This window comes from Oncorhynchus masou, chromosome 25, assembly GCF_036934945.1.
Source record: "Oncorhynchus masou masou isolate Uvic2021 chromosome 25, UVic_Omas_1.1, whole genome shotgun sequence".
Lineage (NCBI taxonomy): Eukaryota > Metazoa > Chordata > Actinopteri > Salmoniformes > Salmonidae > Oncorhynchus > Oncorhynchus masou.
In genome coordinates, this window is record NC_088236.1 from 12,700,768 (window position 1) to 12,725,644 (window position 24,877).

A 24,877-nucleotide genomic window follows, 5' to 3' on the forward strand; every position below is an offset into this window, starting at 1 on the left:
GTAGAAGTGTATATCTGGAGGTGAAGCAGTTGTCATCATATTGTAGTTAAATCCCTGTCTAGACGTGACTAAATGTTTTGTAGTGTTCACTTTTAGGGAAATTCCTCCCTTTTTCAACAAAGGAAAGACTCCACAAAGTAACTGGTACAGTGCCTTGCGAAAGTATTCGGCCCCCTTGAACTTTGTGACCTTTTGCCACATTTCAGGCTTCAAACATAAAGATATAAAACTGTATTTTTTGTGAAGAATCAAAAACAAGTGGGACACAATCATGAAGTGGAACGACATTTATTGGATATTTCAAACTTTTTTAACAAATCAAAAACTGAAAAATTGGGCGTGCAAAATTATTCAGCCCCTTTACTTTCAGTGCAGCAAACTCTCTCCAGAAGTTCAGTGAGGATCTCTGAATGATCCAATGTTGACCTAAATGACTAATGATGATAAATACAATCTGCCTGTGTGTAATCAAGTCTCCGTATAAATGCACCTGCACTGTGATAGTCTCAGAGGTCCGTTAAAAGCGCAGAGAGCATCATGAAGAACAAGGAACACACCAGGCAGGTCCGAGATACTGTTGTGAAGAAGTTTAAAGCCGGATTTGGATACAAAAAGATTTCCCAAGCTTTAAACATCCCAAGGAGCACTGTGCAAGCGATAATATTGAAATGGAAGGAGTATCAGACCTCTGCAAATCTACCAAGACCTGGCCGTCCCTCTAAACTTTCAGCTCATACAAGGAGAAGACTGATCAGAGATGCAGCCAAGAGGCCCATGATCACTCTGGATGAACTGCAGAGATCTACAGCTGAGGTGGGAGACTCTGCACATAGGACAACAATCAGTCGTATATTGCACAAATCTGGCCTTTATGGAAGAGTGGCAAAAAGAAAGCCATTTCTTAAAGATATCCATAAAAAGTGTTGTTTAAAGTTTGCCACAAGCCACCTGGGAGACACACCAAACATGTGGAAGAAGGTGCTCTGGTCAGATGAAAACAAAATTGAACTTTTTGGCAACAATGCAAAACGTTATGTTTGGCGTAAAAGCAACACAGCTCATCACCCTGAACACACCATACCCACTGTCAAACATGGTGGTGGCAGCATCATGGTTTGGGCCTGCTTTTCTTCAGCAGGGACAGGGAAGATGGTTAAAATTGATGGGAAGATGGATGGAGCCAAATACAGGACCATTCTAGAAGAAAACCTGATGGAGTCTGCAAAAGACCTGAGACTGGGACAGAGATTTGTCTTCCAACAAGACAATGATCCAAAACATAAAGCAAAATCTACAATGGAATGGTTCAAAAATAAACATATCCAGGTGTTAGAATGGCCAAGTCAAAGTCCAGACCTGAATCCAATCGAGAATCTGTGGAAAGAACTGAAAACTGCTGTTCACAAATGCTCTCCATCCAACCTCACTGAGCTCGAGCTGTTTTGCAAGGAGGAATGGGAAAAAAATGTCAGTCTCTCGATGTGCAAAACTGATAGAGACATACCCCAAGCGACTTACAGCTGTAATCGCAGCAAAAGGTGGCGCTACAAAGTATTAACTTAAGGGGCCTGAATAATTTTGCATGCCCAATTTTTCAGTTTTTGATTTGTTAAAAAAGTTTGAAATATGCAATAAATGTCGTTCCACTTCATGATTGTGTCCCACTTGTTGTTGATTCTTTACAAAAAAATACAGTTTTATATCTTTATGTTTGAAGCCTGAAATGTGGCAAAAGGTCACAAAGTTCAAGGGGGCCGAATACTTTCGCAAGGCACTGTAAAAGTAACAAAACAACAATAATTCCTTTGATTCCATTTCATTCTCTCCCTCGTTTTCTATTCGTCAGTTAAACTGCTGTGTCATTGTTTCTTCAGAGGAAATGTGAGGGTAACTCATCAAACCAGTCTGAAGCCCCCTCCCCTGTTATGATAACAGCTCAGTGCACAAAGTAGCAAAACTAATGTTTCACAAAAAACGGAATCTAAAACCAGAGGATGTTATGCTTGACTTTGTATTAGTACCGTGTAAACGTCAAGAATTATGCACTTGAGTAAATTGAAATGCGGGATGTTATAGAAACAATGCCATTCCTTCCCTTATTGACCGAGTATCAACCCTGAATTGTCTGCATGACCCAAGATTGCAATAACCCTTTGAGCTAAAGCCTAGGCATTTACTCTGGGAGCTAACACAATATTTTGGCTGTCAGGCAAAATCACTCATAAATGCAAGCATAGTTCGGCGAACCACCAACACTCGCAAACAATAGTTCAAAGGACTGCTTTACCTTGTACAAGTCCTGAGTGCTGAGATGAGTGAGTGCATGTAATCAAAGTAAATGTCATAGGTAGCTGCATAGAGCTGCTCTTAATATACAGTACCTGCTATAGAGCCGCTCTAGGCTTAATTATTCCACTCAGGCTTATTACCCCGGAGACCAACAGGAAAAACATGTCAAATTGAACCTGAGTGAGGACGAAATTGGCTTATACCAGGCAGGGATGAAAGGTTAATCAGTGATTCGGACAATTCAGCAAATATTAATATTGATTGTTTGTCTTTGATTTGCCATGAGTGGCTGTGTGTGGATTGATTTGCAAGAGCACCCGCAGCGTGGAATAATCATTAGCAGTTTCCTGTCACTGCAGGTTTCTATCCATAAGGAATAATTACTCTGCTTTTCAAGGCTCTCTAGGCTCTCTGAGTGTTTTGGTGACTTTATTGGCTTTGACTCAGCAGAGAGAACCACGAATACAACTCCATCCGTGTATTACTATCCTGACTGTATTCATCCCGACTGTTGACAACATGCACACACACGCACACACACACTTGAAAGCTATGGCAGTAATTTATGTCATCCCTGGATGTTTATCGGTAGCTGAAGTTGTTGACGGTGCGTCATCAGGTGATATAAGGTCCCCATCCCGTCTCACGGAGCCAGAGCCCAGAGAGATGCTAAAAATGTCTCCTGTCACCTTACCTCGTTGTATGAATGAATATGCATGAAGCTCCGGTATCAGTTTGGCCCTCAGGCCATCTGGATGTCACCCAGCTGCGTCAATCCATCACATTCAGGGGGAGGGGAAGGCTTTGTGGTGAGAGAAGGGGGTGAGGGTGGGGTGAGGGGTGAAAGGAGGATAGGAGGATGGGTTGAGGGGCTTTGGGGTGATAGAAGGGTTGACGGGGGAGGAGGGGGCTGAGGCTTTGGGGTGATAGAAGGGGTGACGAGGGGAGGGGCATTGGGGTGATAGAAGGGGGGTGAGGGTGAGGGGCTTTGGGGTGATGGAAGGGGGGTGAGGGGAAGGGGCTTTGGCATGATGGAAGGGGGTGAGGGGGAGGGGCTTTGGGGTGATGGGAGGTGGGAGGCTTTGGGATGTGAGGAGATATAATGATACTCTAACTCAATTCAAAGGGCTTTATTGGCATGGGAAACAGTGCCTAAGCAAGTGACATAGATAATGAATAAACGTGAAATAAACAATAAAAAATAAACAGTTAACATTACACTCACAAAAGCACCAGAGGAAAAGTTTCAGCTGGACTTTCACATTATCAAAAAGATAATGTGAAGAGACTTGAAGAGCCTTTACGACCAGGTCCACCTATACAAGGCAGCAGTGCCCACCTTCGCCCGGACCCTAAAGGACATCGCCCTCAAACGCAGCCCCAACACTTCACACAAAAGCAACAGATCAATAGACACCCCGGCCAGACCAGCACAACACTCTCCCAGACCTGCGGGACAACCCTGTGAGGTTGTATAATGAAGAGGTATGGTCTGACACGCTCTGGAGAGAGAGAGGGAGAGAGAGAGAGAGAGAGAGAGGGAGAGAGCTTATCTTGCTAAGCTATCTCTTTCAGTCCAGCTGAAACTTTTTGGTTTTGGGGTTGCCCTGTGACATTACTGTTAGATGGCAGTCAACCCCTGGCTGTGATTCACCAGGAGTGGGTAGATGGCAGTCAACACCTGGCTGTGATTCACCAGGAGTGGGTAGATGGCAGTCAACACCTGGCTGTGATTCACCAGGAGTGGGTAGATGGCAGTCAACACTTGGCTGTGATTCACCAGGAGTGGATAGATGGCAGTGAACACTTGGCTGTGATTCACCAGGAGTGGGTAGATGGCAGTCAACACCTGGCTGTGATTCACCAGGAGTGGGTAGATGGCAGTCAACACCTGGCTGTGATTCACCAGGAGTGGATAGATGGCAGTCAACACCTGGCTGTGATTCACCTGGAGTGGATCCATTGCAGTCAACACTGGCTGTGATTCACCAGGAGTGGGTAGATGGCAGTCAACACCTGGCTGTGATTCTGGATAGATGCCAAACGAGAGGCCTTGGGGATAGATTGCAAACCAGTTATTTTTCCACTACAAAGCCAAATGCTCAGCTTGTGTCATTGGAGATGTAATGTAATGTGTGATATTCAATTAACAACAACACCGAATGGATATGTCTGTACACTGGACTAATACCATCATCATTATTGAATATTCAATTAACAACAACAACCCCCTGGGGAAAAAATAAAAAACATATCATATGATTTCATTAAACAATGCTTCTCTTTCTATGAAGATGAATATATTATTATTTCTCCATACTACAAAGCCAAATCTACTCTTGTGTATTCTACTCTACTGTATTCTAATATTCAATTAACAACAAAACAGAATGGATATTCTACACTGGACTGATACTATCACCATTATTGAATATTGAATTAACAACAAAACAGAATGGATATTCTACTCTAATACCATCATCTATTCTACTCTTAACTCTATTCTAAAAAAAGAAAAAACTATCATATGATTTCATTAAACAATGCTTCTCTTTCTATGAAGATGAATATATTATTATATTCTATACTACTCTACTCTATTCTACTCTACTCTATTCTACTCTACTCTATTCTACTCTACTCTATTCTACTCTACTCTATTCTACTCTACTCTATTCTACTCTATTCTATTACTCTACTCTATTCTACTCTACTCTACACTACTCTATTCTACTCTACTCTATTCTACTCTACACTACTCTATTCTACTCTACTCTATTCTACTCTACTCTATTCTACTCTACTCTATTCTACTCTCCTCTACTTTACTCTACTCTTTTCTAGTCTACTCTACTCTACACTACTTTACTATACTCTACTCCATTCTACTCTACTCTATTCTACTCTACTCTCCTCTACTTTACTCTATTCTACTCTACACTATTCTACTCTATTCTACTCTACTCTACTACACTCTTTACTATACTACTTTAATCTACATTATTCTGCTCTACACTACTCTACTCTACTATATTCTATTCTACACTACTCTACACTACTCTATTCTATTCTACTCTATTCTATTCTACTCTACTACTCTATAATCTACACTACTCTACTATATTCTACTCTACACTACTCTACACTACTATATTCTACTCTGCTCTACTATATTCTACTCTACACTACTCTATTCTACTCTATTCTATTCTACACTACTCTACACTACTTTATTCTACTCTACTCTACTTTACTATATTCTACACTACTCTACTCTACTATATTCTACTCTAAACTACTCTACTATGTTCTACACTACTCTATTCTACTCTATTCTACTCTACTCTACTATATTCTACTCTACACTACTCTACTCTACTATATTCTACACTACACTACCATATTCTACTCTAAACTACTCTACACTACTCTATTCTACTCTATTCTACTCTACTATATTCTACTCTACACTACTATACACTACTCTATTCTACTCTATTCTACACTACTCTACACTACTCTACTACTATATTCTACTCTAAACTACTCTACTATGTTCTACTCTATTCTGCTCTCCTCTACTTTACTCTACTCTATTCTACTATATTCTACTCTACTATATTCTACTCTATTCTACTCTACACTACTCTACTATGTTCTACTCTACATACTCTACTCTACTATATTCTACTCTACACCACTCAAATCTATTCTACTATACTATACTATATTCTACACTACTCTATTCTACTCTACACTACTCTGCATAACACCATTCTACACTACTAGACTATACTCTACTCTACTATATTCTACACTACACTACACTACTATACACTACTCCACATTACACTACTTTACACTACACTACTCTACTTTAATCTATTTTTCTACTCTACCATGCCTTACTCTATTATAATCTACTGTATTCTAATGTATGATGTGTTGTTCAGTTGTAATGTCTCTCTCTCAGCTTGTGTAAGGGAAGGACCCTGTATTCGGTGGTGAGGGATGCCAAAGTCATCCTGGATGTCAACAAGACCAGACAGATCGCCCAGGAGATGGTTAAGGTACTGTAATGTTTTTAAGACTCATTACACATTACCTTAACAACATAATCAATGTGTTGGAGACTGCCTGGATCATTCAATCAATACATTTCTTCTACAACAATATTGGTCACAAAATATGACTCAGTCGAGACTCGCAATGAGTTATGTTTGTGTTGTTTTCAGGGAATGGGCTATCTTCACGCCAAGGGGATCCTACACAAGGACATGAAGTCCAAGAATGTTTTCTATGACAACGGCAAAGTGGTCATCACCGACTTCGGACTCTTCACCATATCTGGGGTTCTGCAAGCCGGCAGGTTAGTACTTACTGTTGTACTTTACATTAAAGTTCAGTAGAGTGCAGTACAGCACAGTAGATGTGCTGGGATAAGATACATAGATACATCTGTTAAAAAAAGCATAAGTAGGAAAACAAAACGAAACCAAATAGAAAGGAGTGTGTCATTATAACCCCACCTGCTCTGATACTTACTTTACTGCAGTGATGATTATACTCCTAGTGGTTCAAACGTCTGTATTATCTAGAAAATTATATGGATCGGTGCTAATCTCTATTTAATTTGTCTCCCTGAGAGTGATTAAAGTCTATCTCTGCTTTCTTCTGCTGCTATGCTGAAATGATTGCTCCCTGAAAGCTCCCTGAAATGATTGCTCCCCGAAATGACTGCTCCCTGAAATGACTGCTCCCCGAAATGACTGCTCCCTGAAATGACTGCTCCCTGAAATGACTGCTCCCTGAAATGACTGCTCCCTGAAATGACTGCTTCCTGAAATGACTGCTCCCTGAAATGATTGCTCCCTGAAATGACTGCTCCCTGAAATGCCAGCAGCCACAAGTTTCACATGGCAAAGCATCTTAATAAATCTTATTTCAATACTTATATATGGAGCAGCTTTACAGGCATTAGCAACATGTTCAAAGGAAGTGTGTGTGTGGGTTTTTTTTATTTCAAAAACTCTGCAAAGTACGTTTTCTTTGTCTCTTTAGATTTTGATTGACATATATGGTGAGACGACACCAACTGCTATAATTGACTGGTGATTAGGTTTGTCATGATGGATGTATTTCCATTTAATTGGCCACATCAATTAAAAATCTCCAGTAGGTTTGAGATGTGTTCCTGCTATTGACTGTGAGACGATTACACGTGCTATGTACTACTAATTATTAGAATCAGCCGACTTCCCAACGAGAGATATTGCATAGTGTGTTTTCAACAAGTTTGTACAACATAGTTGAAACGTGGTGTTGCGTAGGAGTGCATTTCAACACCATGGATGGAAGAGGGTAGGAAAAGTGTATGAGATGAGTCACTGTTTATGTCAAATGAAGATGGATGGTTTTATATTGGCATTCTTAACACTCATTAAAACCTGAAGCCTCTTCTAAATAAATTCTGAAGTGTTACTGTAGACAGATATGCAATCCTTTAACATGATGCAACATGCACCTAGATCTTATACAGCCTTGTCCAGTCTATTGTTAGTTTTCAGTATAGCCAACTGCCATTTAGGTTTGCTCTGGAATCAATACATTGTATAGTACTATAGTCATTTACTCAACCTGGTCTCAAAGCATTTCATATTCTTCTGTACGTAAATCTGAGACCCCCCATTTAGTGTGATATGTTTTACGTTTTTTTATGGCAATTATTGATTCGTGGATATCCATCACTCATTTCGTGTGATATGCTATGAATTACAATTCAAATGATATGTTACAAATTTGCAAAACATATGATATGTTACAAATTCTAGCTAGGTGACTAGGCAGCTAACGTTAGCTGGCTAGTTAACGTTAGCTAGGCTAGAAGTTGGGGTTAGGGTTAAGTTTAGGTTAAAGGGTTAGGGGAAGGGGAAGGATTAGCTAAAAAGGTTAAGGTTAGGGGAACGGTTAGCTAACAAATTGCTAAAAAGTGGTAAGTAGTTGAAAAGTTGCCAATTAGCTAAAATGCTAAAGTTGTCCGTGATGAGATTCAAACTCACAACCTTTATTTAGGTTGCTAGATGTTTTCCAACCCACCCTACTTTTGTTTTTTGACCTATGTAACCATCTGTCTAATGTAACCATACCAAACGTAACATACGGTATCATACCAATTTGAGTGTCCCGGATGTACATTTACTATGTTACGTCTAGTCAATGAGACCAGGCTGGTTGACTAGACAGAAGCAAGAGCAAAACAGAATGTGTGTATGGACACAACATCTAAAGATTCTAACAGATCAAAGAATATGTGATTCACTCTGATCATTGTGTTGGGATTGTTTTCAGGATCTGTTGCTACTGCAATCCCGAACAGAGAAAACCTGGAAAGGTTTTTCTTTTTTCTATTTCCTGTTGTGCTATTTGACTTGCAGTGTACAAAAGTCTCTATGAAATGACTGTGCACCAATGCTCACAATGGCCACACTAAGGCTTACTGTTTGTCAGGTTATCATTGGATGTTTTTGGCACCTCTCTGGACGATGAAGAAAGCCCCCCCATTATTGGGAAAATAATCTAAATATGTTTTTGTTGCTGTTTTTGAGATGTCCCATCCTCCACCTGACTCCTGATTAAACCCTCATAGACATCTGGTATTGTCGTCAATACCCAGAAGCCTCTATTTCAAAGTTGAACATCTAAATTAATTTCTGGGAACAAATAGCTCGGTGTGAGATGGTTAGTCTAACGTCAGTAGTTGTGACTTGTTTATGTTGTTGTTTATTTTCATTGGCAGGCAAGACAGCTTGCTAATAAACAGGTCTGACGGAATGACAAGATAAACATTTACCTACCGCCCCTCACTCTCAGCAGGAACGTTATGTTGTGGTGGCGGCAGGAGTGTGTGTGTGTGTCATACAAACAGGAGTGTTTCTCATTTTTACCGGGAAATGTTTGACAACCATTCATGTAGTGTCACCCTGCCAAACACACATGAGGATATGTAGATGTCTGAAATGTCAACAATACTGGGCCTCTGCTAACTGGCAGTTGAGTAGTCAGCCTGTTGTTTTCATTGAACCAGGTAAGTCGCTTAAGAACACATTCTAATTTACAATGACTGCCTAGGAACAGTGGGTTAACTGCCTTGTTCAGTGGCAGAACAACAGACCAAACCTTTCGGGTTACTGACTCAGTACTCCAACCACTAGGCTAACTTCCGCCCCTGGTTATCTCTTTTTTTTGGTAGGAAAACCTTCTCACCTACCAAAGCCAACCCTCTGAATGATGAATTATCATTATCACCAAGAGAAAACAAACAACGCCCTGCATATTTATCTTCATCATTAAATAAGAACTACAGTGGGTAGCTAAATGAAACCATCAGTTTCATGACTCAACGTGTTGTTGTGTGCATCATGATGAAAACTGATGAATGAGTGGGCAGATAGCAGATCCTTTGGATGGATATACCCACAGTAGTGCAATGCAGTGCTGTATATTATTGCAGCGCTGCCAGTGTCCCTGTCTATTTGACTGAGTAAGTGAGCACTCAGGATGCATTTTGAAGTAGTTGAGAATGTCAGAAGGGTTGTGGTCTATTTGATTTGAGTTGATTTATTAGGATCCCCAGTGGTGGCAGCTAGTCTTACTGGGGTTCAACACATAACTGTCACGCCCTGGTCTATATTTATTATGTTTATCTTCATTTATTGGGTCAGGCCAGGGTGTGACATGGGTTTATTTGTGGTGTGTTTCGTCTTGGGGTTGTGTGGGGTGTATAGCATAGTCAATGGCTGCCTGAGGCGGTTCACAATCAGAGTCAGGTGATTATCGTTGTCTCTGATTGGGAACCATATTTAGGTAGCCATATTCTTTGTGTGTTTCGTGGGTGATTGTCCTTAGTGTCCTTGTTCCTGTCGCTGTGTTAGTTTACATAAGTATAGGCTGTTTCGGTTTTTTGTTACGTTCATTACGTTCTTGTTTTTTGTAGTATTTGTATTTAGATTCGTGTTACGTTTTTTTGATTAAACATGGATCGCAATCTACACGCTGCATTTTGGTCCGACTCTCCTTCGCCTACAGAAAACCGTTACAATAACGTAAAATATATTACAGACAAAAGACCTTACAATTTACATACATGAACATGTAGTGTGTTTGTGTGTGCCTCTGTCAGTTCCACGTACATGTCAGTACTGTCACGAACCGGCTCAAAGCCCGTAACAAAAGGAGACAGCGTGGAGATAAGGAGTAACAAAACATATATTTATTAAATAAAGTAAACTAAGTACAATATACAATGGTGTGTGTAATCAGTAATCAGTAGTGTAAGTGAGTGTTTTGCATGCATGAATGTGATAATGCAGGCTGTTGAAAGATGCTAAAGCAAACAACCAAAAAAACACCAAGAAACACAACAAAATCTAGAAAGGTGTCTGCATGGAGAGAGTCTACTCCATGAATGTGGAAGAGGTCTATTTTTCCTGGGACACACCTGGCCCAGGTGTTTCCCATATAGCTGATGACCCTCCTAACTCCGCCCACCGGCATCCTAATAAGGAAACAAGAACAAAGAGAGAATACGGCAGACAGAGTGGGAGGGTCGTCACAGTACATACACACAACAAGTATGTGACATGGGGGAGAGGCGTTGTGTCATGAAGTGTTGCTTCATGTATTTTTTGAAACCAGGTTTGCTGTTCACTTGCGCTATATGAGATTGAAGGGAGTTCCATGCACTCATGGCTTTGTATAATACTGTACATTTCCTTTCATTTGTTCTAAACCTGGGGACTGTGAAAAAAAACCTAGTGGCATGTCTGGTGGGGTAAATGTGTGTGTCAGTGCTCCGTTTCAGTTTACTATGCAAACAAATTGGAATTTCCAACACATTAATGTTTCTTATTAAAACAAGAAGTGATGCAGTCAGTCTTTCCTCAACTCTCAGCCAAGAGAGACTGTTCTGCATAGTATTAATATTAGCCTTCTGATTACAATGAAGAACAAGACGTGCTGCTCTGTTCTGGGCCAGCTGCAGCTTAACTAGGTCTTTCTTTGCAGCACTCGACCATATGACTGGACAATAATCACGATAAGATAACACTAGAGCCTGCAGGACTTGTTGTGTGAAGTGTGGTGCGAAAAAGCAGGCAGGATCACTGGACAGATAGTAGCACTTCCAGCAACTGATGCCAACCGAGTCGCGGGATCCAAACTCAAAAGGTAGCTAGCTAGTAACCAAACTTTTTCAATTGACTTTCTATCAGGTATCAAGGTAAGACCCAGATGCAGACCGTGTCGAAGTAACAATGTTTATTACAGCCACAGGGGCAAAGGTACAGGACGGCAGGCAGGGTCAGGGTCAAGGGCAGGCAGAGTGGTCAGGTGGGCACGTACAGGGTCAGGACAGGCAAGGGTCAAAAACCAGGAGGACGAGAAAAGAGAGATTGGGGAAAAGTAGGTGCTGAGACACAAAAACGCTGGTTGACTTGACAAACAAGACGAACTGGCAACAGTCAAATAGAGAACACAGGTATAAATACACAGGGCATCATAGGGAAGATGGGCGACACCTGGAGAGGGGTGGAGACAATCACAAAGACAGGTGAAACAGATCAGGGTGTGACACGTTCAGAACTTTCCAAAACAACAAACCGAGAGAGAGAAAGAGAGAGAAGAGAGAGAGAGAGAGAAGAGAGAAGAGAGAGAGAAAGAGAGGAAGAGAGAGAGAGACAGAGAGAGAAGAGAGAGAGAGAAGAGAGAGAGAGAGAAGAGAGAGAGAGAGAGAAGAGAGATAGAGAGGAGAGAGAGAGAGGAGAGCGAGAGAGATAGAGAGGAGAGAGAAAGAGGAGAGAGAAGAGAGAGAGGAGAGAGCGAGGAGAGAGAGAGAGAGCTAGAGAGGAGAGAGAAGAGAGAGAGAGGAGAGAGCGAGGAGAGAGAGAGAAGAGAGAGAAGACAGAGAGAAAGAGAGGAAGAGAGAGAGAGACAGAGAGAAGAGAGAGAAGAGAGCCTGACTGAGCCATCAGGATTTAGACTTTCTATTGGGGTGTGATGTCATTCAGCAAGATGTCTCAGGGTGCGTTTGGGGTGTGATGTCATCCAGCAGGATGTCTCAGGGTGCGTTTGGGGTGTGATGTCATCCAGCAGGATGTCTCACGGTGCGTTTGGGGTGTGATGTCATCCAGCAGGATGTCTCAGGGTACATTTGGGGTGTGATGTCATCCAGCAGGATGTCTCACGGTGCGTTTGGTGTGTGATGTCATCCAGCAGGATGTCTCACGGTGCGTTTGGTGTGTGATGTCATCCAGCAGGATGTCTCAGGGTCCGTTTGTGTAGATGGGAAAGAAAAGGACAGATTCATCCTTGACACAAAACGATGCCTTCCAGTTGTTTTAGATGTCTTCTGGTGTGTGTATGAACTACTGGAAGTATGAATTATGAGTTTCAATTAAACAATAATACTTTATTTAGATCAAGATAACAACACAAAAGTAGCAGAAATGTACAACCCCATACTGCTTTATCTGTATAGGGATGATTAATTCATTCATTCTGAACATTTAGAACAAAAAAATGGTGGCCATGAACTTTGATAAAAGTTTGAATGACCTCACAGCGTTCCGCATTCAGACTGTTGTTGACCTCTCTCTATTCTGCAGCCGTAGAGAGGACAAGCTGAGGATCCCCAGTGGATGGTTGTGTCACCTGGCCCCTGAAATAGTCTCTCAGCTCTCCCCGGAAACAGAGGAGGACAAGCTGCCTTTCTCCAAACAGTCAGACGTCTTTGCTTTCGGGTGAGTACCGCTACGTTGCAAATGGTACCCTATTCCATATGGAGTGTGCTACTCTCGACCAGGGCCCATATCTCTCTGGTTAAATGTAGCGCACTATTAGGGAATAGGATGCCATTTGGAATACACTATGTGTCCCTTGCCGCTTCTCTTTTGTTGTGAGGAGTTGTTCAGGAGCCTCTTCACTCTCTGTCTAGTTTTCATTGGATTTTCAAGCCCGATTGTATTGACTTGAATGAAATTGGATAAACTTTATCCCACTAGGGGAAATTGGGTTTGTCACAAGCAAGACAAATACTATAATGCTTTTTTTTATTTTTATCCCTCTGAACCATTTACCATCTCTTTCCATCTTCCATCTCAGCCATCTTCCTTCACATCCATCTTTCTTCTCATCCATCTTCCCTCTCATCCATGTTTGGAATGGTTATAATCAAATGGTCATAATAGCTAGAATGGCTATAATAACCGAAAGCCAGGAGTTTTCCAGTCTACCTGACCTAACCAAGAAAAACTCTAGTACCAATAATATAACACTGACCCTAGTTATAACACTGTCTCTAGTTATAACACAAGTTATAAAACTGCCCCTAGTTATTACAGTAATTATAACACTGACCCTAGTTATAACACTAGTTATAACACTGACCCTATTTATAACACTGACCCTAGTTATTACACTAGTAATAACACTGACCCTAGTTATAACACTAGTTATAACACTGACCCTAGTTATAACACTGACCCTAGTTATAACACTGACCCTAGTTACACTAGTTATAACACTGACCCTAGTTATTACACTGTCTCTAGTTATAATACTAGTTATAACACTGACCCTAGTTATAACACTAGTTATAACACTGACCCTAGTTATTACACTAGTTAAAACACTGACCCTTGTTATAAAACTAGTTATAACACTGACCCTAGTTATAAAACTAGTTATAACACTGACCCTAGTTATAACACTAGTTATAACACTGGTTATAACACTAGTTATAACACTAGTTATAACACTGACCCTAGTTATAACATAACACTGACCCTAGTTATTACACTAGTTATAACACTGACCCTAGTTATAACACTAGTTATAACACTGACCCTAGTTATAACACTAGTTATAACACTGACCCCAGTTATAACACTGACCCTAGTTATAACACTAGTTATAACACTGACCCTAGTTATAACACTAGTTATAACACTGACCCTAGTTATTACACTAGTTATAACACTGACCCTAGTTATTCAACTAGTTATAACACTGACCCTAGTTATTACACTAGTTATAACACTGACCCTAGTTATAACACTGACCCTAGTTGTTACACTGCCCCTAATTATAACACTGACCCTAGTTATTACACTAGTTATAACACTGACCCTAGTTGTTACACTGCCCCTAATTATAACACTGACCCTAGTTATTACACTAGTTATAACACTGACCCTAGTTATAATGCTGACCCTAGTTATAACACTAGTTATAACACTGCCCCTAGTTATAACACTGACCCTAGTTATTACACTGCCCCTAGTTATAACACTGACCCTAGTTAACACTAGTTATAACACTGACCCTAGTTAACACTAGTTATAACACTGCCCCTAGTTATAACACTAGTTATAACACTAGTCATAACACTGACCCTATTTAACACTAGTTATAACACTGACCCTAGTTATAAAACTAGTTATAACACTGACCCTAGTTATAACACTGACCCTAGTTAACACTAGTTATAACACTGACCCTAGTTATAACACTGCCCGTAGTTAACACTAGTTATAACACTCACCCTAGTTATAACACTAGTTATAACACTGACCTTAGTTAACACTAGTTATAACACTGACCCTAGTTATAACACTAGTTATAACACTGACCCTAGTTATAACACTAGTTATAACACTGACCCTAGTTATAACACTAGTTATAACACTGACCCTAGTTATACCACTGACCCTAGTAATATCAGTAGTTATAACACTGACCCTAGTAATAACACTAATTATAACACTGACCCTAGTTATAACACTGACCCTAGTTATTACACTAGTTATAACACTGACCCTAGTTATTACACTAGTTATAACACTGACCCTAGTTATTACACTAGTTATAACACTGATCCTAGTTATTACACTAGTTATAACACTGACACTAGTTATTGCACTAGTTATAACACTGACCCTAGTTATTACACTAGTTATAACACTGACCCTAGTTATTACACTAGTTATAACACTGACCCTAGTTATAAAACTAGTTATAACACTGACACTAGTTATAACACTGACCCTAGTTATTACACTAGTTATAACACTGACCCTAGTTATTACACTAGTTGTAACACTGACCCTAGTTATAAAACTAGTTATAACACTGACCCTAGTTATAACACTGACACTAGTTATAACACTGACCCTAGTTATTACACTAGTTATAACACTGACCCTAGTTATTACACTAATTATACCACTGACCCGAGTTATAAAACTAGTTAGAACACTGACCCTAGTTATTACACTAGTTATAACACTGACCCTAGTTATTACACTAGTTATAACACTGACCCTAGTTATAAAACTAGTTATAACACTGACCCTAGTTATAGAACTAGTTATAACACTGACCCTAGTTATTACACTAGTTATAACACTGACCCTAGTTATAATTAAGTGATAATGCCCTCAAAGCTGGTGTTTGGAGGATGTATTGGCACGGATATATTTTGGCTCGAGACTGTCTTGAGCCGGTGAACTTGCCAATATATCCTCCAAGCACCGGCTTCGAGTGCATTATTACTTAATACAACGGGATACCAACATATTCAAATAATGATTTACATATTTTAATTAAAAACATTATTTTGATGAAGTTATTTATACTATTTCATACTTCCACAAGATATAGTCCGGACACAAATCTAGGGTTGCTACCCAAGCCGGCTGGTTGTTCGTTCTATCGGTTCAGTTGCCAGAGACGCAACCCAGTTGTTCAGTCTTTTTGTTTTGTATCTATGGACTCGACCCAGTCATTCGTTCTAAATGCTCCATTGCCATACTGGCTGGCAATGTTCTTATCCATTGCTTGCTTGCTAGCCAACTACGGCTAACTTACAGTCACATCAAACTTTGTAGTCTGAATAACAACAAAGTAGCTGCATTTGCATTTGTTTGAGCTGTTTTCTAGTGACATTTATTTAGATACATCCCACAACAATGAGCTAATGATGCATGATTTCACCTGGCACAGAACATGTGCTCTCACGTCAGGACACTGTTGTTCAGAGGAGCTGGCCAACAACACAGATAAAACAATTACTTCAAACTGAAGCTGGAAAGACTGCAAACGAGCTGCACTGTTTTCTATTTGTATATGCATAAAAATTATACTGATTCATGATAGCGACATGCTGAGGAAAGCTGCTTGCTGCATCCGACTCCCGACCCCTACACGTTCATTACTATAGGACAGCTGGAGATAGAATTTCAATAGCCTACTGAAACAATGTGGGAAATGTCAGAGAGACACGCACAGCAAGGTTTTTTCAAAATCTCTGCTATTTAAAACCAATTGCTAGTCTAAAAGAAATGGGAGATAATGTTTGGAGTCTTTTTACAGTGGAGATCAAGTTTTATAAATTGTCTGGCTGGGCTATAACACTGACCCTAGTTATAACACAAGTTTTATAAATTGTCTGGCTGGGCTATAACACTGACCCTAGTTATAACACAAGTTTTAACATTCCTTGCTCTGCCATTCCTTGCCGTCTGTTTTTTATCTTCTGTGATCGTCACAGACCCCTTTTGTGTGGGCGGACCCTGCACTGTTGACTCCTAACACAATTGCATTTTCAGATGTCCTCCCATATGGAGGGCCTGTCACTGGATCAGTCTGAGGGGAAGGGACGCAGTGCTCACATACACACTGGATGGGCCCCATATGGCACGCTATTCCCTATATAGTGCATTACTTTTAACCAGAGCCCTGTGGGAATAGGGTGTCATTTGGGACGCAGCTGGTGTCCATCTGGCCTGTTGGTGCCTTAGTGTTATCTAGAGGTGACCCCTAGAGCTGTTGTACATATTCAGCAATTCTCCATGTGTTTTTTTTTTCTATCTTGGCCAAATGCTATTTTTATGCTACTCATCCCTGGTTGTTGACATGACAGTGGAGAAAATGGCTGCTCATAATGCAAAGAGAGGATAGTGTGACGATGTTGATGAAGTATACTGTATTAGATGGACCTAACAGGTTTGATATAAAGTTAGTTCCTCAGTAGCAACCGTGTGGTCTGTCAAACTCATTGTCGGAGCGTCTATAGCTTTTCAATGTATTCCGGCAAGCACAACAGACATACAGCATAGAGATGCAGGTTGAGGTATTCAACCTGGTTTGATACCCCTTGTGTGTGGACGTCTGTTGTTGTATTTTGTCATAATCTCACCGTAATAGGAAAAGATTACATACACACATCCAATCTCCCTGAGCAGGTGCTCAATAGGAAAACAAATCAATTAATTGTGAAACGTGACACTGCACAGTGAAATCTATGCTGCCGTGTCATTGATGGTATCATAATGTTGCATTTCTAAACCATGGGATATTTCACACATCTGCCCCCCCCCCCAACTGATTCCCCCCTGTGCTGTGTCTGTCTGCAGCACTATCTGGTACGAGTTGCATGCACGTGAGTGGCCTTATAAGAACCAGCCAGCAGAAGTTATCATCTGGCAGGTGGGCAGCGGAATGAAACCCAATCTCACACAGATCGGCATGGGCAAAGAGATATCGGTGAGTGTTGCCCATTTAAAGCAAACTGTGCCACACCTACTGACTATTTTTCGTTGACCCTTTATTTAACCAGGCAAGTCAGTTAAGAAAAAATTTCTTATTTACAATGACGGCCTACACCGGACGACGCTGGGCCAATTGTGCACCGCCCTGTGGGACTCCAGGGACTGTAGTGACACCTCTTCATTTATTATTATTATTTTTAAATCCTTTATTTAACTACGCAAGTCAGTTAAGAACAAATTCTTATTTACAATGACAGTCTTGCACTTGCAAGGCCTCTCTTGCACTGATGCAGTGCCTTAGACCGCTGTGCCACTCGGGAGCAGGTAGAAGTTGCTCACTAGTTGTAGGTGACCATATAACAAGTCCATGGGTAAAGATACCGTATATTCCTGAGTAGGGTTCTTCATAGTAGTGCAGTGTTAACTTTCTTCACATAGCTAAACTCCACACATCTGGTTGTTTCAGGTCTGATCTGTGTACAGAGCATCCTCATGCATATCAATTTACAGGTGTTCAGAATGAGCATCATCATACATATCAATTTATAGGTGTTCAGAATGAGCATCATCATACATATCAATTTACAGGTGTTCAGAATGAGCATCATCATACATATCAATTTACAGGTGTTCAGAATGAGCATCCTCATGCATATCAATTTACAGGTGTTCAGAATGAGCATCCTCATACATATCAATTTACAGGTGTTCAGAATGAGCATCCTCATGCATATCAATTTACAGGTGTTCAGAATGAGCATCCTCATACATATCAATTTACAGGTGTTCAGAATGAGCATCCTCATACATATCAATTTACAGGTGTTCAGAATGAGCATCCTCATGCATATCAATTTACAGGTGTTCAGAATGAGCATCATCATACATGGAATGAGAGTCCTGTACACCTGTCTGGGATGTTTTTTGTTGTTTTTTGTCCTGTCCTCAATTGGCTGTTTGTTATTTGTGTTTTCTGAACCACTTCACCAAATAATATCTCTCACAGGGAAAAATACTGTTATTTGAATCCGGTGGCATTCGTCCATTTGTCCAGTTCTCCACGCAGGTCTCTTTCTCTCCTGTTTGTCCTGTGTGTGCCTGGCTCTCTAAACGGGGTCTGTTCTGGATCTCCCTCCCTAGGACATCCTGCTTTTCTGCTGGGCGTTCGAGCAAGAAGAGAGGCCCAGTTTCTCCAAGCTGGTGGATCTGCTGGAAAAGTTGCCAAAACGGAACCGCCGCCTTTCCCACCCAGGGCACTTCTGGAAGTCAGCTGAGTATGTCAAATGAGACTATGTATCCTCATGGTGTGTGTGTGTGTGTGTGTGTGTGTGTGTGTGTGTGTGTGTGTGTGTGTGTGTGTGTGTGTGTGTGTGTGTGTGTGTGTGTGTGTGTGTGTGTGTTGACCTGACCCTCTGTGTGTGTGTGTGTGTGTGTGTGTGTGTGTGTGTAGATGCAGTTGACTGTGACCCTCTGAGCCTAGACTATGTATCCTCATGGTGTGTGTGTGTGTGTGTGTGTGTGTGTGTGTGTGTGTGTGTGTGTGTGTGTGTGTGTGTGTGTGTGTGTAGGTGCAGTTGACCGTGACCCTCTGAGCCTAGACTTCTCAACGTCCTCTGAACTCCTATTTTGGGTTTATTGTTTAATCACATGGAAGATGTGTTTTATTTCATTACTCAAATGACCTGTTCAGTTTGTTGGTTGGTTTCTTTATTCTGGAATGTATTTTTCTCAATGTCACTTGTTTTAATTAGAGTTTTTTTTGTGTCATGTCTCACTTCATTGTGTACGGAAAATGCATCAGAATGAACTAGTTTTTAGAATGAATGTAATTATGTAATGAATTGTGAAATTTAAATTTTTAAGTAATTGTTTTGCCATTTCCTGTCTGTCAACTGTTTTTGTCATTTGTCAGTGTACCTCATGGTCTCTTGTGTTTGTGTTCTCCACATGTTAGTCTCAAAGCTTTATTTTAAAGTCATTATTCACTATTGAATGTGAAGACTCCACTGGTAGGAAACTGTTCTGTGCTTTGATTATTGCCTGTGAACACTGTTGAGGATGCGTAAAAAAAAATGGCATCCTATTCCCTACACGGACCTGTCAAAAACGTCAAAGGTAGTGCACTAGATGGGAAATAGGGTGCGAGATGTTTGAACAACAGCCTTTTTTCTCAGCTCTGGGTCATTCAGTAGAAGACCTAGACTGACTGACTAGAAATCTCTCACACTAATGTGAAAACGCTGACACTTCAAATGTATCTCATTACTTAGTAGAAATGTGCTTCAACACCTTGGACAAATGCTGTCACTGACAAGTAGGTGTATAGTGGTTACTTTTATGTTTTAACGCAGAAAAGGAAAACAAAAAACAAAAAGGAGATGTATAGCCAGCTCGCTAAGGTCACTACCTACGTACGTTAATGATGACACAATCGATTCACTTCAGGAATTTGTCAGCCCTATAATTGATAAGCACTTTCTGAACAGACACCATAACAGACACCATCTAGTAACATGACTCTGTCCATGACCTGGCCTTTTCTATCATATATTTCACAGCGATATTTGAAATCTAAGCAAGCTAGAGTGCAGTCAGATTGTGTCTCAGTAAGAACTGTGAAGCTACTGCCATGGGCTCTGTACAGCCATGGCTTAGATGCAGACAATCCAATCCTGTATAAAGCCCTTTCTACAACACTATATTATACAGTCAAATATGTTGGAAATGCATACAAACAAATTGCTGCTGTTTTTTTGGAGTACATCTGTCTATTTTGGAATTACTGGAAATCAGATATTGTACGTGGGTCATTTATATTTGTACTGTTTACAACTTTTAAGTGCATGAAATGGACTACAAAGGATCTATTGTCGTTATTACGATACAAAGTTGACTCTTTCAGCTCTGCAGTAAGTATATGATCCCTGGGGTATTTTCTGATGGAACGGTTGTCAGCGTAGGATCACCAACCAATACAACAGTTAGTGAGACGATACAGCCTGCTTTGTAAAAAAAAGGAAATGTTCAAAGCGATGTTTAAGAGAATGATTGTAATATTATATTTGCACAGTATAATCGTGAAGAGAAATAACTAATTGTGCTGGAAAAAAAACAAATCAACAGAAAAACCAATCAACATTTAGTGAAAAATGTACAGTGGCTTGTGAATGTATTCACCCCCTTGGCATTATACCTGTTTTGTTGCCTTATAACCTGGAATTCAAATGGATTTCTGGGGGGTTTGTATCATTTGATTTACACAACTTGCCTACCACTTTGAAGATGCAAAATATTTTTTCTTATGAAACAAACAAGAAATTAGACAAAAAAATTGTGAAAACTTGAGTGTGCATAACTATTCACATCCCCCAAATTCAATACTTTGTAGAGCCACCTTTTGCAGCAATTACAGCTGCAAGTCTCTTGGGGTATGTCCCCATAAGCTTGGCACATCTAGCCACTGGGATTTTTGCTCATTCTTCAAGGCAAACCTGTTCCAGCTCATTCAAGTTGGATGGGTTCTATTGGTGTACAGCAATCTTTAAGTTATAGCACAGATTCTCAATTGGATTGAGGTCTGGGAATGGCCTAGTCAAAGCCAATACATTTAAATGTTTCCCCTTAAACCACTCAAGTGTTGCTTTAGCAGTATGCTTAGGGTCATTGTCCTGCTGGAAGGTGAACCTCCGTCCCAATCTCAAATCTCTGGAAGACTGAAACAGGTTTTCCTCAAGAATTTTCCTGTATTTAGCACAATCCATCATTTCTTATATTCTGACCGGTTTCCCTGTCCCTGCCGATGAAAAACCTCTCCATTATGCTGCCACCGCCATGCTTCACTGTCGGGATGATGTTCTCGGGGTGATGTGAGGTGTTGGGTTTGCACCAGACATAGCGTTTTCCTTGATGGACAAAAAGCTCAATTTTAGTCTCATCTGACCAGAGTATCTTCTTCCATATGTTTGGAGAGTCTCCCACATGCCTTTTGGCGAACAAAAAACGTGTTTGCTTATTTCTTTCATTAAGTATTGGCTTTTTTCTGGACACTCTTTCGTAAAGCCCAGCTCTGTGGAGTGTACGGCTTAAAGTGATCCTATGGACAGATACTCCAATCTCCGCTGTGGAGCTTTGCAGCTCCTTCAGGGTTATCTTTGGTCTCTTTGTTGCCTCTGATTAATGCCCTCCTTGCCTGGTCCGTGAGTTTTGTTGGGCAGCCCTCTCTTGGAAGGTTTGTTGTGGTGCCATATTCTTTCCAATTTTTAATAATGGATTTAATGGGGCTCCGTGGTATGTTCAAAGTCTCTGATATTTTTTTTATAACTCAACCCTGATCTATAGTTCTCCACAACTTTGTCCCTGACCTGTTTGGAGAGCTCATTGGTCTTCATGGTGCCACTTGCTTGTTGGTGCCCCTTGCTTAGTGGTGTTGCAGACTCTGGGGCTTTTCAGAACAAGTGTGAGATCATGTGACACTTAGATTGCACACAGATGGACTTTATTTAACTAATTATGTGACTAATAAGGTAATTGGTTGCTCCAGATCTTATTTAGGGGCTTCACAGCAAAGGGGGTGAATACATATGCACGCACCACTTTTCAGTTTTGATTTTTGATTTATTTTTTGAAAGAAGTAATTTTTTTCATTTCACTCCACCAATTTGGACTATTTTGTGTATGTCCATTACATGAAATAAAAATAAAAATCCATTTAAATTACAGGTTGTAATGCAACAAAATAGGAAAACACCTAGGGGGATGAATACTTTTGCAAGGCACTGTAGACTTCGTTTTATCGTCAGTTGCCGTAAATCAATATTCCATGTGAACTCACTACAGCAGTTTTGGTGTACAGGATTTATTACTTTATGAATGTATGTATTGTGTTGTTGTGGTTTTGTCGTATATTTTTGTTCATTCAGATTTATTTTTCTCCATATACCTTCCTATATTACGTAAGCGTTGATGTTTATTTTCTGATTCAAGCCTTGTATTGTAGAGTATAGCTCCAAAAGCTTGTATTTATCAACGCCTTGTGGTCCATGGCTCAGTGACTCTGGTAGATTCATCAGAAGCTCTTTATTTGCACTCATCTTCTACGAAAAAGTATGCCAATAAAAATGTTTTCATTTTGAATGTTTTTTGTTAGTTTTTACTCATCTTTTATCTTACCCTCTTCTCTTTTCTACATTTTGTACTTGTTACTTTGAAGATGTTTTACACACCCCTGCACAGAACTTTATTGAAGAGCAACTTCCCCTAAAAATAAACATATCTTTTAGAAAACAACCTATATGGCATCGATATGAGCCAGAAACATTTATTCTACTGTCAAAATTGACTACTAAAGTGTAACAAAGTTTTGTGAGACTTGTGATTGTGTCTGCATCACCACTTAAATGAAGTTTGGGTTTATTTCAATCCTGCCTACATGCCCACAGCTGGCAGCAAACAAGTAATCATAAATTCAGAGTACAGCTGCATGCGGCCCGATTGTAATGCCTGTGGTAAATTTGACACTGAATATCCCTATGTGGCGAGTTGAGGACCATTGGTAAATTACACATTGTACACAATGTTAAAATTCCAATTGCTCCAAATTCCGATGACTTAAAAACCTCAAACCAACTATAAATTGTAGAAATGTATATACAAATATTGAAACCATTTAATGAAAACTAAAAGGTGTGCAACATGAAAATATTTTCTCATTGTGTAATTTATTGCGGTCCCTAACTAGCCCCAAGGCTAGGCTATCCAAAGTCAAACCAACTTTGCCACAAGCGAGACACCAATATCAAACCACACCCCGAAACCAACTCCCGCTTGAATTCATTCGTGACCGCTAACATTTTTGAATAAACCATCGGCTACGATGCCAAATCAGGAAGTTCAGCCATCCTTTAAAACAGACCCTAAAGTCAGTTGCTAACCTCAAATGAAATAGACTTGTACATAAAAAGGAGTATATGATCCATAAAAAGTACAACTGAAGCAGGAAAACACAAATCTGGATTAAAGGTACTGTATCAATCAGGAAAGTTTGAGTTGCATCAAATGTACTGGTGAACAATGTCATCAATCTCAACCAAGAACCCTTCAAGAGTCCTTCCCAGTGTTTAAACAGTAACACAATTCAAAACGATTAGCCTGGTCTTCTGGTCATCTGGTCTTTCACAGACATAACACCTAAGCTCCACTGAGTGTACAAAACATTAGGAACACCTTCCTATTTTACCTTTATTTAACTAGGCAAGTCAGTTAAGAACAAACTCTTATTTTCAATGTCGGCCTGGGAACAGTGGGTTAACTGCCTGTTCAGGGGCAGAACGACAGATTTGTACCTTGTCAGCTCAGGGGTTTGAACGTGCAGCCTTTCAGTTACTAGTCCAACGCTCTAACCACTAGGCTACCCTGCCGCCCCTAACCACTAGGCTACCCTGCCGCCCCTAACCACTAGGCTACCCTGCCACCCCTAACCACTAGGCTACCCTGCCGCCCCTAACCACTAGGCTACCCTGCCGCCCCTAACCACTAGGCTACCCTGCCGCCCCCACTAGGCTACCCTGCCGCCCCTAACCACTAGGCTACCCTGCCGCCCCTAACCACTAGGCTACCCTGCCGGCCCTATTATTGAAATGCCGCCCCTTTTGCCTTCACAACAGTGTTAATTTGTCAGGCCATGGACTCTACAAGGTGTCAAAAACATTCCACAGGGATGCTGGCCCATGTTGACTCCAATGCTTCTCACAGTTGTGTCAGGTTGGCTGGATGCCCTTTGGGTGGTGGACCATTCTGGATACACACAGGAAACCCAGCGGTGTTGCAGTCCTTGACACACTCAAACCAGTGCTCCTGGCACCTACTACCATAACCTGTTCAAAGTCACTTAAATATGTTGTCTTGCCCATTCACCCTCTGAATGGCACACATACCCAATCCATGTCTCAAATCCTTCTTTAACCTGTCTCCTCCCCTTCATCTAC

General features: G+C 40.6%; 1 protein-coding gene across 1 annotated transcript in view; it reads left to right on the forward strand.

Moving 5' to 3' along the window:
* The window catches only part of LOC135513794 (kinase suppressor of Ras 2-like), a 126,441-nt gene extending 104,095 nt beyond the window's left edge, over positions 1-22,346 (forward strand). The window contains exons 18-23 of the mRNA XM_064936728.1: positions 6,263-6,359; positions 6,525-6,658; positions 12,951-13,085; positions 17,760-17,889; positions 19,035-19,168; positions 19,463-22,346. Coding sequence (XP_064792800.1) covers positions 6,263-6,359; positions 6,525-6,658; positions 12,951-13,085; positions 17,760-17,889; positions 19,035-19,168; positions 19,463-19,472 — 640 coding nt within the window. The 3' untranslated portion in view covers positions 19,473-22,346. The remainder of the gene's footprint in view (positions 1-6,262; positions 6,360-6,524; positions 6,659-12,950; positions 13,086-17,759; positions 17,890-19,034; positions 19,169-19,462) is intronic.
* The last annotated feature ends 2,531 nt before the right edge of the window (positions 22,347-24,877 follow it).